This window comes from Culex quinquefasciatus, chromosome 3 (assembly GCF_015732765.1).
Source record: "Culex quinquefasciatus strain JHB chromosome 3, VPISU_Cqui_1.0_pri_paternal, whole genome shotgun sequence".
Classification (NCBI taxonomy): Eukaryota; Metazoa; Arthropoda; class Insecta; order Diptera; family Culicidae; genus Culex; species Culex quinquefasciatus.
Genome location: NC_051863.1, coordinates 136,625,791 through 136,640,257, shown reverse-complemented (window position 1 = coordinate 136,640,257; position 14,467 = coordinate 136,625,791). Strand labels below are relative to the sequence as shown.

The following is a 14,467-nucleotide window of genomic DNA, read 5'->3' as shown; positions in this document are numbered from 1 at the left end:
CGCGTTTGAAAGGTCTTTTGATTACCTATCCAACGATAGGTTGCATGAGAGATCCGGACAACGTTTTCATCAAAATATCTGAGATCCGGCTTCCAAAAAGTGCATAAATAGCACTTAAGTGCTTATAACTTTTGATAGGGTTGTCAGATCTTCAATGTCTTGGACGCGTTGGAAAGGTCTTTTAAATACCTTTCTGAAAATGTATAATATGCCAGGTTTTCTTACAAAAACCACCCTTTTACAATCTTCCGGACTTTAGTCAAAATCGTTTTTTTAGCATAACTTTTGAAGTACTTTACTAAACTTCATAATTTTCAATAGGGACTTATGGGACCCCAAGACAAATCGAATGAGACCAAAACGGTCCAAATCGGTTAAACCAGTGCTGAGGTAATCGAGTGCATATTTTTTGGTGCACAGACCCACATCCCTACACACACACACACACACACACAGACATTTGCTCAGAATTTGATTCTGAGTTGATATGTATACATGAAGGTGGGTCTATAAGGTCAAATTAAGAATTTCGTTTTTCGAGTGATTTTATAGCCTTTCCTCAATAAGGTGAGGAAGGCAAAAATGTACATTAAAATTGTCAAAAATACCAAAATTATGAGAGTTTAAAGAAATAGAAACTATACAAAATCCCATCGAAAACAAGGGGGGGGGGGGTCTGGCAAAATGTGACGTACTTTTTGAGGGGGTTCAACCTTGCGTGACAAAGTGTGACAAAGGGGGGAGGGGGGGTTATTTTTGGCCGATTTTTGCGTGACATACTTTATGGATGACGCCTATGCATCAAATCCAGGGTGTTCAGCAATCTTGCGCAACACATGCTCAAATCGTTTCCATGTTCACCTTAATCATGAAGACTGACTCTATGCAGCTGTCAGTTTGATATTTGCATTGTATAGAAAAAAAAAGCTACCAGTTCGCCCATTTTGTGGAACTTGTTGTAACGGGGAAATACATTTTTGCTGAGATTCAACCCGATCGTACGATCTAGTCATTGTAAGTTAGTTTTGAGTTTTTGATAAATTTGTTGAGCTTCGTTTTTGAACAAGGAAAGTTGCTTCTCAAACAATAGATAGGCTTTGCTAAACAGTTGATCTACTTAATGCGTCATCATAGTTTTCTCTTTTCTATTTCGTGCATAACCATCTCTTATCATAATAATGGTTTGAGCTGAGTCATGTCTATTCCACTGAAAAGTGTCTGGCATGTTTGAGTGCATTTTGCGTGGTATTGACAAGTTTACGCTGTGTTCGTATTTGGAGCTGAAGAAGTATCCAATAAAAAAAATCAATAATGATAAAAATAAATAAACACACTGGGTTTCCCACATTCCAAGGAGATTTGCTAATTACTGGACGGCAAAATTTGGAAGTGTGAACTGACTGTTTGATTATTCTAGAACCGATGGATTTCTGACACTTGTGAAATTAAGATTTGTTAGTGGTGTCAATGATGGAGATGGTGTGCTACTAGTTGTTCTTTTTTTTCTGTAACTAATCTAATATTGGCTTCTTTATAGTCCACAATGGCTGAGGTACCATACCAAAACATGGAGAATCCCAGTGCGGCCGCAAAGATGGCGGTCCACCTGGACCCGGAAAGCCAGGTTGAGATTCGGGGAATGACCTTTTCGGAACAATCCATCCGGCGAGCCTTCATCCGGAAGGTGTATTTAATCCTAACAGTAAGTGTAGTTGGATTGTCTATTTGTTAATTTCAGAAATTAACAATATTATTCTATTTAAGGTACAATTGGCAATTACAATGGCGTTCATCTGTCTCTTCGTCTACCACGAACCGGCCAAAGCCTTTACCCTGAATAATCCCTGGATCGCCATCACGGCTTTCATCACAATGTTTGCCGTTCTCATTATTATGGCATGTTGTGGCGAAATGCGTCGCAAAACTCCCCATAATTTCATATTTTTAGCCCTCTTCACCGTAGCGCAGGGTCTTATGTTGGGCATCGTCACAATCAGATATGAAGCTAATGAGGTATGGAATCTCTTTTTAATATCAAAATAACTTGATAACTCACCGAACAATTTCTTACAGGTTCTAACCGCAGTTGGAATAACATGCCTGATCTGCTTTGGACTGACCATTTTCTCGCTGCAAACCAAGTGGGACTTTACCATGATGGGAGGCTTCCTATTCGTAGGACTGCTGGTTGTGTTTGTGTTTGGCTTCATTGTTGCGCTGTTCCCGGGCAGTGCTGCCAGTTCGGTTTACTCTGCCTGTGGAGCGCTGCTGTTCTCGCTGTACCTCGTGTACGACACCCAGATCATGATGGGCGGCAAGCACCAGTACTCGATCAGCCCGGAGGAGTACATCTTTGCAGCGCTGAATCTGTACCTGGACATTATCAACATCTTCTTGTTTATCTTGAGAAGATAAAGATGAGATGGGTACTGATTGTTGATGCAAAGTGGTTGCAAATCAACGAAGTGTGACGCAGCCAGCACTTGTTTGACTGTTTAATTGTGTTTCCTATGCAAGATATTCACAGCAAACTGATTAAAATGTACATCCCTTTCAACATGTGCTAAAATGTTAACAGTTTACATGTTTTTATTATGTAAGAGCTGTGCAAATATGACCATAAACTCCACATATTTGATTTTTGTGATATGTTCCACAGACCTGAAATACTAAATTAACCAAGTGATGAATACAATATTATTTTGAACATGTTTATGACAAAGCAACGATTAAATAGTTGGTGTTGAGCCTACAATTCAATACATTTTTAACCAAAAAATACAATGTAGAAAAGTAATGTACGTCTTGGAAACCTTTAAATAGATGGACTTCAAAATATGTGATTTTTTTCAGAACCATAAATCGATCGTCAATAAATAAAGATATTTGTTTCAGAACAGCCATACAACTTGCCTATCATTTATTTCTGATGACACCTGTCCAAACAGTCACTATTAAAGCATCTGAGCAATTCTCTACGAAATCGGTCTTTTTTCTTCAATTTTAATTTTTGTATTTTCTAATCCGACTGAAACTTTTTTGGTGCTTTCGGTATGCCCAAAGAAGCCATTTTGCATCATTAGTTTGTCCATATAATTTTCCATACAAATTTGGCAGCTGTCCATACAAAAATGATGTATGAAAATTCAAAAATCTGTATTTTTGAAGGAATTTTTTGATCGATTTGGTGTCTTCGGCAAAGTTGTAGGTATGGATACGGACTACACTGGAAAAAATGATACACGGTAAAAAAAATTGTGATTTTTTTAATTAACTTTTTATCACTAAAACTTGATTTGCAAAAAAACACTATTTTTATTGCGCCTTGCAGCAATTTTTAGAGTTTTGTGTCAATCGTGCTAGGCCTAGATTTTTTCATCACACTGCTTTGCAGGACTGAGAACTGTCAACTTTGCGCACTTTGCACCTCAGTAGAGTGCTGCGGGAAAATTTTCATCACAGTTGGCAAACTGATTTTCCATCACACCATCAAAACCAAACAAGTGTAATGCATCGACTTCTGACCACAATCTAGTCACCAAGCTGTGGTGGCCGAGACAGTTAAGTCATTGAGATGGTTTGTTAAAGGTTCCTGGCACGATTCTCGTAGTCGGAACTTTTGAGTTTTTTTGACGGGTTATTTTTTAATGAGCTAGATGGCATAATTCTCTCCGCCATCTCGGCCATTATTCTAACGGTTCGAAGCCATGATTTTGTCGGACGATTGCTGGTCAATTTTGGGTGAAGGTCTATTATAATTATGGGGAGTTGGCTGTAAATTCAATAATATTCTGAATAAAAAACAATACATTGTGGAAGAAAGAAATCGGTTATTTTCAGTATAATCAGTCTAACTCTAAGCATCTCATTTTTATCCTGTTGGTACAAAAACCAAGAAGAATACACATGTTTAGGAAGAGTTTATTAGTCAATAGTAATATCCAAAAATGACATTGGTAGATCGGGCGAATTCCAGGGTAGAGGGTATTCAACAGTTACCGAGCGCCCTCTCCAACGGTGGAACTCAGAAATGCTCAGAATACCTGTCCATCTCGCGTTGATCCTCATGTGTTGCTGGCTACTGGGTCAGGCTACTGGCTTTCATCGTCATGAAGGGACCCCTCTCGGCAGCACCGGAGGGGATCTACTGATGTTGGGAAAGTCTGGCCTCAATGCAACGCCCTCTGGTTGTCCATGGTCCATCCGGCAAAAAGACCAAGTACCGCTATACCGGCACCGAAGACCATATTTTTCTAGTCGGGACAAGCCGTGGTAACGGTCTCCCTTGAATCAGTTCTGGGACTACCCGATCGAAGTCATTTTCTCTGCACTGGACACTTCATTGGTTTCTAAACTTTGGAAAAATAAATAAACATGAACAACCTGCCTTGGCAACGGGTATTTTCGTCATCACTGTGATGAAACAGCACTGTGATGAAAAAATACTGTGATGAAAATAATTGCGCAAGATTCTAGTAAAGTGCAAAATGCGCAATAATTTTTTTTTATTTTTTGATATGTTTTAGCTGGGTGCGGAATAGTTGTCTGCAAAGCGGCCTCAATTTAGAGCTGTCAAAGCGGAACCAATTTACTGTTCGCATAATTATACCAAGAAGTGGCAAGTATTGTGATCGATCTAAAATTTATTTAGTCAGGAATAAAAAAAAATCGATGGCTATTGAGGTATTCGAAGTCAAAACATCTTAATAAGAGGGTTGAAATCGAGATTGGCATAATTCGTCGCTAAAATTTTATAATCGCTATGTCTCACGCAAAACCTTTGTTTATGACGCTTTTTTAAATGTTAGCGACGAATTATCAATAACTATGAATAGTACTTTCCAAATAATATTGGATAATCTTACTCCGATATTATCACTACACATCAAATATACATATTCTCGGAACTTCCATTCGGTTGCTCTTCTGATTCACGAAATTCCACCCAGTTTTGACACAATTTTTCATCACGTGGAATACAAAAAAAGGCCTCTTTTGGTCGCCCATCGTTTAGTCTACGAAGAAAAAAGTGCGAAGCACTTAATTTTTCATCGAAAACATCAACATCAACAGATCCAAAATGTTTCATAATAATTCACTTCAGCAGCAAAAAATATGTCACGCTTGAGCTTGAACATAGCCTTCTACTTTGTTTATGTTTACAGCTGTAGTGCAGTTGTATTAGTGGGGAGCAGTGGGGAGCTTTCGAAAATCACGTTACGCATTCTGTCTTTTCAGCACCCAGTGTTTTAGAGGACATAAAATGCCAACTTTTCAGAAATTTTCAGGTTGTGCAAAAAATCATTGACCGAGTTATGAATTTTTTAATCAATACTGATTTTTTCAAAAAATCGAAATTTTGGTCGCAAAAATTTTTCAACATTATTTTTCGAAGTAAAATTGAATTTGCAATCAAAAAGTACTTTAGTGAAATTTTGATAAAGTGCACCGTTTTCAAGTTATAGCCATTTTTATGTAACTTTTTTCAAAATAGTCGCAGTTTTTCATTTTTTTAAATTAGTGCACATGTTTGCCCACTTTTGAAAAAACTATTTTTGAAAAGCTGAGAAAATTCTCTATATTTTGCTTCTTCGGACTTTGTTGATACGACCTTTAGTTGCTGAGATATTACAATGCAAAGGTTTAAAAACAGGAAAATTGATGTTTTCTAAGTCTCACCCAAACAGCCCAACATCATTCAATGTCAATGTCTCAGCAACTAATGGTCCGATTTTCAATAACAAAATATGAAACATTTGTGAAATTTTCCGATCTTTTCGAGAACAATTTTTACAAAATTTTCAAATCAAGACTAACATTTTAAAAGGGCGTAATATAGAGAATTTTCTCAGCTTTTCAAAAATATTTTTTTCAAATGTGGGCAAACATGTGCACTAATTTAAAAAAATGAAAAACTGCGACTATTTTGAAAAAAGTTACATAAAAATGGCTATAACTTGAAAACGGTGCTCTTTATCAAAATTTCACTAAAGTACTTTTTGATTGCAAATTCAATTTTACATCGAAAAATAAAGTTGAAAAATTTTTGCGACAAAAATTTCGATTTTTTGAAAAAATCAGTATTGATTAAAAAATTCATAACTCGGTCAATGATTTTTTGCACAACCTGGAAATTTCTGAAAAGTTGGCATTTGATGTCCTCTAAAACATATTAAAAAATAAAAAAAATTAAAAATAGTGTTTTTTTGCAAATCAAGTTTTAGTGATAAAAAGTTAAATAAAAAAATCACCAAATTTTTTTTACCGTGTATCATTTTTTTCCACTGTAGTCCATATCCATACCTACAACTTTGCCGAAGACACCAAATCGATCAAAAAAAATCCTTCAAAAGATACAGATTTTTGAATTTTCATACGTCATTTTTGTATGGACAGCTGCCAAATTTGTAAGGAAAATTATATGGACAAACTAATGATGCAAAATGGCTTCTTTGGGCATACTGAAGGCACCAAAAAAATTTCAGTCGGATTAAAAAATACAAAAAAAAATCGAATGACCGAAATCCTAGAGAACTGCTCATCTATCATACATTTTCCATTGAAAATTTTACAGTTTTTTCAGCTTTTGCTAGGTCTCTTCTTTGGAGAAAAGCCTGGTAAATACAAAAGTCATCTTTTTGAGATATTCAAATCTAAATTGTAATGAATCTTAAAATGGCTGTAATATTTGTTAAATATGTTCAAATTAAAATAATCAAAAACAAAATGTTCGTTTTTCAGACTCTAAAAGTGCTCCGAACAACACTTTTCTCCTAACACAAACCTTAAATTGCAACACTGAAAAAGTAAAAAACATATTTTTATAAGTTGGGTTTAACGCATAATAAGTTTTGATCATGGAAGGCGTAGATATCAAAACAAACTGTCAGTACAAAGTTGCTTGGATTGGCTTGCTCAGCAACTTACTTGGAGTAAAACAATTTCCCAAAACTATATTCCTGAAATTTGGATTTTCTAGATCACCCCAACCAAACGCTCCAAAAACGATAATTCAGAAAATTTATTTTTTACCAAAATTCTACCCTATCTGGATTGCTGTGCAAAGTTCTTTCTTTAGGAACGAGCTTTCAGGGCTAGTGACATCTGGTGGCAGCTTCATTTCAATAAATTTATGGCAAACTTTATGGAATAATGGTGGTGAATATAGAAAAATGTCTACAGCAGAGGCTCTCAATCTTTAAGGGCGTCGTCTCGTGACTTACGTGCGCGTGGTATAACCAATTTTGAAAATACAACGCATCATCACTATTTATAGAATTTTCTCAGCTTTCTTACTACCGGTTGGATTTGCAAAAAAAAAAAAAAAAAGTTTTTCTTCTCCATCGATGATTTTAGGAAAATAGTTTTTTTTCAAAAATATTGGCTATAACAAAATTTATCGCGAGGGTCTATACTTTTTCATGCATCAAAATTTTCACTGAATTATAACTATCTGTAAAATAATAAACCTTGATAAACCCCAGCAAGAGATATTCGTAATCGTTGCGAGTTTTACAAAAAAGGTATGGTTCCAGTCAACGTTGAAAATTAAATAAAAATGTTGATTTCAAAATAAAAGAGGGTGATATAAGCAGTCACCGCCGTACTGATGCCACAACTCGAGTTTTTAGGCGCAGTTTTGAGTGAATACCATAACTGATGAGTTTTCAACGGAATCGGTCTTTTTTCTTTAATTTAATTTTTGTATTTTTTAATCCGGCTGAAACTTTTTTGGTGCCTTCGGTATGCCCAAAGAAGCCATTTTGCATCATTAGTTTGTCCATATAATTTTCCATACAAATTTGGCAGCTGTCCATACAAAAATATATGTGAAAATTCAAAAATCTGTATCTTTTGAAGGAATTTTTTGATCGATTCGGTGTCTTCAGCAAAGTTGTAGGTATGGATATGGACTAAACTGAAAAAAAATGATACACGGTAAAAAAAAATTGGTGATTTTTAATTTAATTTTTTGTCACTAAAACTTGATTTGCAAAAAAACACTATTTTTAATTTTTTTTATTTTTGGATATGTTTTAGAGGGCATAAAATGCCAACTTTTCAGAAATTTCCAGGATGGGCAAAAAATCATTGACCGAGTTATGATTTTTTGAATCAATACAGATTTTTTCAAAAAATCGAAATATTGGTCGCAAAAATTTTTCAACTTCATTTTTCAATGTAAAATCGAATTTGCATTCAAAAAGTACTTTAGTGAATTTTTGATAAAGTGCACCGTTTTCAAGTTATAACCATTTTTAGGTAACTTTTTTGAAAATAGTCGCAGTTTTTCATTTTTTTAAATTAGTGCCCATGTTTGCCCACTATTGAAAAAAATATTTTTGAAAAGCTGAGAAATTTCTCTACATTTTGCTTTATTGAACTTTGTTGATACGACCCATAGTTGCTGAGATATTGCCATGCAAAGGTTAAACAACAGGAAAATTGATGTTTTCTAAGTCTCACTAAAACAACCCACCATTTTCTAATGTCGATATCTCAGCAACTAATGATCCGATTTTCAATGTTAAAATATGAAACAATTGTGAAATTTTCCGATATTTTCGAAAAAAATATTTCATTTTTTTAAGTCAAGACTAACATTTCAAAAGGGCAAAAAAAAGCAAAGCAATCCACTTTAACGACCCCCGGGTCTTTTGTGGGCTCTGTTGCAAGTTTCTACGCATTTCTAGGCGTCCGAAGGTTATGTGTGGTGAGTCACTCAAAACCTCTTTTACGCTAATGGACCGACGTTTTACTTCCCCATCCGATAGAAGGCGTGATCAGGCAAATCTCTTCTCGAAAAATGCCACCGGGTCCGTCTGGGATTGAACCCAGGCCAAATGTTGTGAAAAAAATGTTGTCAGCAACTCGATGCAAACTTGATTTTTTAAGAACCTTTTTCAAATCTTTGTTTTTGCAACTTGCTGCATAAACTAAAAAAAACTATTGGCACTACGCCCCCCGGGGCATGGCCTTCCTCTAACGTGGGATTTCTGCTCCAGCGCCTCTGACGAGACAGGAGAAACCGGGACCGACGTTTTACTTCACCATCCGATAGAAGCTCAGTGGATAAGGCGGGAATCGAACCCGCGTCTCATAGCATCATCGGGATCGGCAGCCGAAGCCGCTACCCCTGCGCTGCATAAACTACTATTAGACAAATAAAAAAAAAATCGCCAGGCAACTATTTCGAATTTATCATAGACCCAAAAAAAGTGTTTCCAAATATTATTGACCTTAAAAAAAAGTGCAGCATTTCAACGTTAGCACTTTTCGAACGTCGCTTTTTGACGTTCCGAGAATTTTTATGTGTGACCTTGAATAAACAAAAAAACTAGAACACGCATTGTAAACAATAACAAACATGTTTTGTTTGGCTAACCATTCTGTTGTTTTAATGGTTTGATTGAATTTTATTGCAGGAGTCCAGAATTAAACTAATAATGTTTACAGTAGGCGGGCATGCACGTGTGTCAAACGCGTTCTAACCTGAAATCTCTTTGCACATTTGTCGCACTTACATCAATTTTCGGGGTGTGTCAAGATTGCACGACAAGATTGAAATTTCTTTCATATGAAAAGTGACAACAATGCATGGAGTTTTTTCGGTAAAAAAAAACGATTTAAAAAAATGTCTTCAGGAAAAACTGATTTTCCGTTCTTCAAAATTAATTCAACCATTTTTCCCACTTCAAATCAAATTCATCCCTGCGCGATTCAGCAAATTCTCACTCTCTGTCTCGTTCTCAAACTCAGCCCGGCCTAAGCCGGGCGGGCTTAATTTTCCGCGCGGAAAATCTTCGGCACTTTTCCTCGCCGGCCGGCCTGTTTGCGATGGGCCTCCTCAACTCATTCGGCGCTTAGTTGCGTGGATGACTTTGGCCGGTGCAAACGTGCGTGCGCGAGTTCCGCGAGTTCGTGGCAGATATTTATTTTTGATATAGTGCTTCGGAAAAACCTTTTTGTGTAGGCCGAGACAGATTGGGAAATTTATTGTGCGGTTTCGAGATTTGTGTGAGTGGGTGTGTATTAATTATGATTACTGTTTCTTTGAGGGCACGCTGAATTGTTTCAAAAATGTCAGATCTAATCGAGGAAATTAATCAAATTTGATGGCATCAAAAGAACTTGGGGAAACGTGAAGTGGATTTAAGTACAAATTAGTTTGTCCGAGATTTCTTTATTTTTAATTGTCTGGAATGTAAGTCTAGCTACAAAGTTCTTCGGTGGAATGAGTGAAGCAGCTGCTTGCATGAAAAAGTTATTACTCATTGAGCAATGTGAGAACGACGACGACGACGGCGGAATTCACAGCCGACAAAAACGGTGAAAATATGCGTGTACATCGAGAAGAAAACGATTTTCCACCAAACGGAACACAAACGGCATGACGACGACGACGAGGAAAAACGCATTGTGAAACTCATCAGAGCCGAGGCGGGCGGAGATTTGTTTTTCCTTGATGCGATAAATTCCGTGTTTATTTTGTTGTGTTGTCAGAGTGTGTGTGTGTGTGGTTTTGTACGCAGATAAAAATAAATTTCCGTACTAACGGTTGGGATTGTGGCAACTTGGCATAATAGGACGATTTAAAAGGGAAAATCGCGTGATTTTTGAAGCCACACTTTGCTAGTCAAAATTTGTATTGTAAGTGGCAAAGTGACTGTTGCGTTTCAAAACTTTGTATCACCTGCGACAAGAGAGCACAACCTCAACAAAACGTGGCTTTACATTGTGTCGAAAAATAAATCGTGCGAAAAACTGCGGAAATTCCACACAGGAGTCTCGAAAATCAGGAAAAAACAATTGCTCACAGCATGGAAAACTTCGACTGACCAGGTCAAGGGGTGGAGTGGTGGTCAATCCCACAAAAGATCAGGTTGTTACAAACCTCCTCCGTCGGCTGTGTGCGTGCGATTATTTTTGGGTTGAAGAAGCTTCCGTGTTCAATTTTAGAGTCAAAACATCGTCGCGGATCACGGTGCTGCCCTGCCTACGAGGAGTGACAAGATGAGAAAAATACTGTTGGGGACAATTGGCGTATCAGTGCACAGAGTTGGTGATTTTGTCTCGGGTTTGTTTTTTGAATTGTTGGTTGTTGGCAATGCTTTAAAAGTGCCGGTGTGATGAATGATTTACGGTTTTTTGAGAGGGAGTTTGGTGAGGCAGATTTGAGGATATCATAATGCTGATTTTGTTTTATGCTTTTTAATGTAGAAAATAATTTAAAAGAAATAAATGGGAAATTATGTAATTTATATGGGTCATTTCAAGGAAAATTTGAAATACTATTCCATTCTACATTAACCCACAAGGGTAATTTTGTAATTTAGATCATAAATTTTCATTTTAAAATTTTGTGTTTTTTCTAACTTTGCAGGGTTATTTTTTATAGTGTAACAATGTTCTACAAAGTTGTAGAGCAGACAATTACAAAAAAAATAATAGATATACATAAGGGGTTTGCTTGTAACCATTACGAGTTATCGCGACTTTATGAAAAAAAGTTTTGAAAAAGTTGGTCGTCGATGATCATGCCCGTTCATGGTCACCCGCGACAGTCACGAAAGGAAACAAAGAAAAACGCAAAAAGAAACTTTTTCAAAACTTTTTTTCGTAAAATCGCGATAACTCGTGATGTTTACAAGCAAACCCATTATGTATGTGTGTTTTTGTAATTGTCTTCTCTACAACTTCGTAGAACATTGTTACACTCTAAAAAATAACCATGGAAAGTTAGAAAAAACACAAAATTTTAAAATGAAAAATTTTGTTCTAAATGAAAAAAATGATTTAATATAAATTCGAATAGTACATTAAATTTTCCAACAAAATTACATGTTCCAAATTTTTTTAACGTCGTGTAACGGAAAATGGCACAGTTTTTAAAACTTTTTCATCGTTTTTTTCAATAAAATATACGTTTTTTTGGGAATTTCAAGTACGCCATCAAATTGGGCGTCCAATTTTTCATAAAAGTCCCTTTGACACCAAATTTCTATCCCATCACCTTTTGCAATTCCATCGTGAAACTACTTGCTTTTCCTATCAATCTTGAAGGATGAATAATCATACTTTTCTGAAACAAAATAACAGAATCGAATATTAACACTGTTTAGAATAAATGCTGAAAAGTCCTACTATTCAGCACTGAAATGGATGCTGAAAAGTTGAACTTTTCAGCACTTGTTTAGAAAAGTTATATTTTTCAACATTGTTTTTGATTAAACGGTTAACTGACAAAATCCGATTCCGATTTGCAAAAAATGTTGTATGGAACTCGATGAACCTCGTTGGATACGAGTATCCGATTCCGATTTGCAAAAAATGTTGTATGGAACTCGATGAACCTCGTTGGATACGAGTACATTTGTACGACTCGTGCTAAAAAAATATTCTTTTTGCAACTTGTTGCATAAACTACTATTTTACAAGAATGGGCAAACTTAGATAGTATCTGAAACAAATAAAAATGCAACTTTTTTCGAAAAAAAAAATCATAAAAATTGCTATATTTTGAAAACAGTGCACTTTATCAAAATTTCTTTCAAGTGCTTTTTGACTACAAATTAAAATTTACAATAAAAATGAAGTCAATTTTTTATTGTTTGAACTTTTATTTTTAAAAAAAAGGGGTTTTGCACATTCTTGATTTATTTAAAAGGTTGCATTTTATGTCCTCAAATATAAAAAAATATAAATATATATATATATATATATATATATATATATATATATATATATATATATATATATATATATATATATATATATATATATATATATATATATATATATATATATATATATATATATATATATATATATATATATATATATATATATATATATATATATATACAGCAATTCCCCACGAAAACAGCATGGAAAAAAACAAAAGTGCTCGGATCGGGCTCAAACCAGAACGAGAAAGGCTATAGCCCAGGCAGCGTGGCATTTTTCGTGAGATTTTTGAGGATGCATGATTCCAACTGAATAGGATTCAACACAAATTCAATATTAAAAGGATTTTAGAACGAAGTTCGAATACCACATGCATACCAACATTTTGGTATTGAAAGAGTTATTTCATCAAATTAACAAAGATTGACATTATTTTTTGAGTTTATCGATTATGACACAAAGGCACACAATGTTAAATAAAATCCATTCTAAAATTTAAATTTTTTCACGTTAAACCTATTGTTGTCGTAAAGTTAATCGTCTAAATATATAAATGTTTTTCTTATCAATTTCAAATGTATCAGCATACTTTTAAGAATGTTAAACATCATTTAAAATAGATTTTTTTTATGAATCACCTTTATTTTATAATATTTTTATTTGAAATACCTTTACAATACCAATGTATGGTATTTCCTAATTTATAAAGATCATCAAATGACTTTTTTAGACCAAAATAAAATAGTTGGCTTTAATTTGGAGTAGATTTGCGTTTTTAAGTATGTAAGTAAGTAACAGTATGTCGATTCGATATTTTCTAACATTTGCTCAATAACAAAACAATACCAAAATTTGGTATAATACAGAGATTGGTATTAACTTACACTTTAGACATTTTTCAAGGGCTCGCGAAAACCAACATTTGGTATTGATACCATTGAATGGTATTATTTTCCCTTGTTATTTACCCATGCTCAGGTTGGTAGAATTTCTGGAACTTAATCCCCCTTTTTATATCAATTTTTGTATGATTGCACAAATGTCATAATTTTGGCATTAATGTTTCCAGAAAGATTAAATTTCAGAACATATTTTTGCATCACTCGAAACAATTTACAAATTCTTGAAGCATTTTAAAAGATTTTCCATTACCTGCTCAAAACGCATTTCTACTGCATAGTCATTCCCCAAGAATGGCCAAATTACCTCCTCGGTTTAAAAGCACTCTAAAGCATATTTTCCAAAATTCCCCACGAAAACAGCATGGAAAAAAAAAAGTGCTCGGATCGGGCTCAAAATTTTCTGGGGTTCCTCCGAAATAATTAGACCCGTATTTTTGTTTGGCCATTAGGGTGACCTACGGCGTGTTAGGGTGGTCTGAAAAATTGCCATTTTCGTCGATTTTCGCAAAAACCACTTTTTCAAAAATCATAACTCCTCGCCATTTTAACCGATTTCAATTGTCTTATACGCAAATGAAAGGTGATAAGTTGGTCTTTCAAGTTTCAAAAATCTAGGCTAACATATGAAAGGGCGTATGCAACTTTTAAATGCCGTTTGGCGGTGTCTGGACAAAGAGCCTATGTCTGGAAATATTTTTATCGGATTACCCGGACATTTTTACATAACATACTAAAAATGGGAGGAGTTCATTAACAGGATTCGAGATATGATTTTTGAAAATAAAATTGACGCGCCGCGCGCAAAAACCGGAGAATGACGAAATTGGCAGAAAATCAGCTTTTTTCACTAAAACAGCGATAACTTTAAAATTTCAGCG

At 35.1% G+C, this 14,467-nt stretch overlaps 1 protein-coding gene across 2 annotated transcripts; it reads left to right on the top strand.

Moving 5' to 3' along the window:
- The first annotated feature begins 907 nt into the window (after positions 1-907).
- On the top strand, positions 908-2,905 carry LOC6043132 (protein lifeguard 1). Of its 2 annotated transcripts, none has more exons than XM_038265010.1 (4): positions 908-1,014; positions 1,538-1,702; positions 1,765-2,013; positions 2,074-2,415. In XM_038265010.1, the coding sequence occupies exons 2-4, from the start codon at positions 1,544-1,546 to the stop codon at positions 2,413-2,415; spliced, it is 750 nt and encodes a 249-aa protein (XP_038120938.1). In that variant the 5' UTR covers positions 908-1,014; positions 1,538-1,543. The 2 variants fall into 2 exon arrangements, with proteins under 2 accessions (XP_038120938.1, XP_038120937.1); XM_038265009.1 differs by lacking the exon at positions 908-1,014 and adding an exon at positions 1,360-1,479 and having other exon boundaries at positions 2,074-2,905.
- The last annotated feature ends 11,562 nt before the right edge of the window (positions 2,906-14,467 follow it).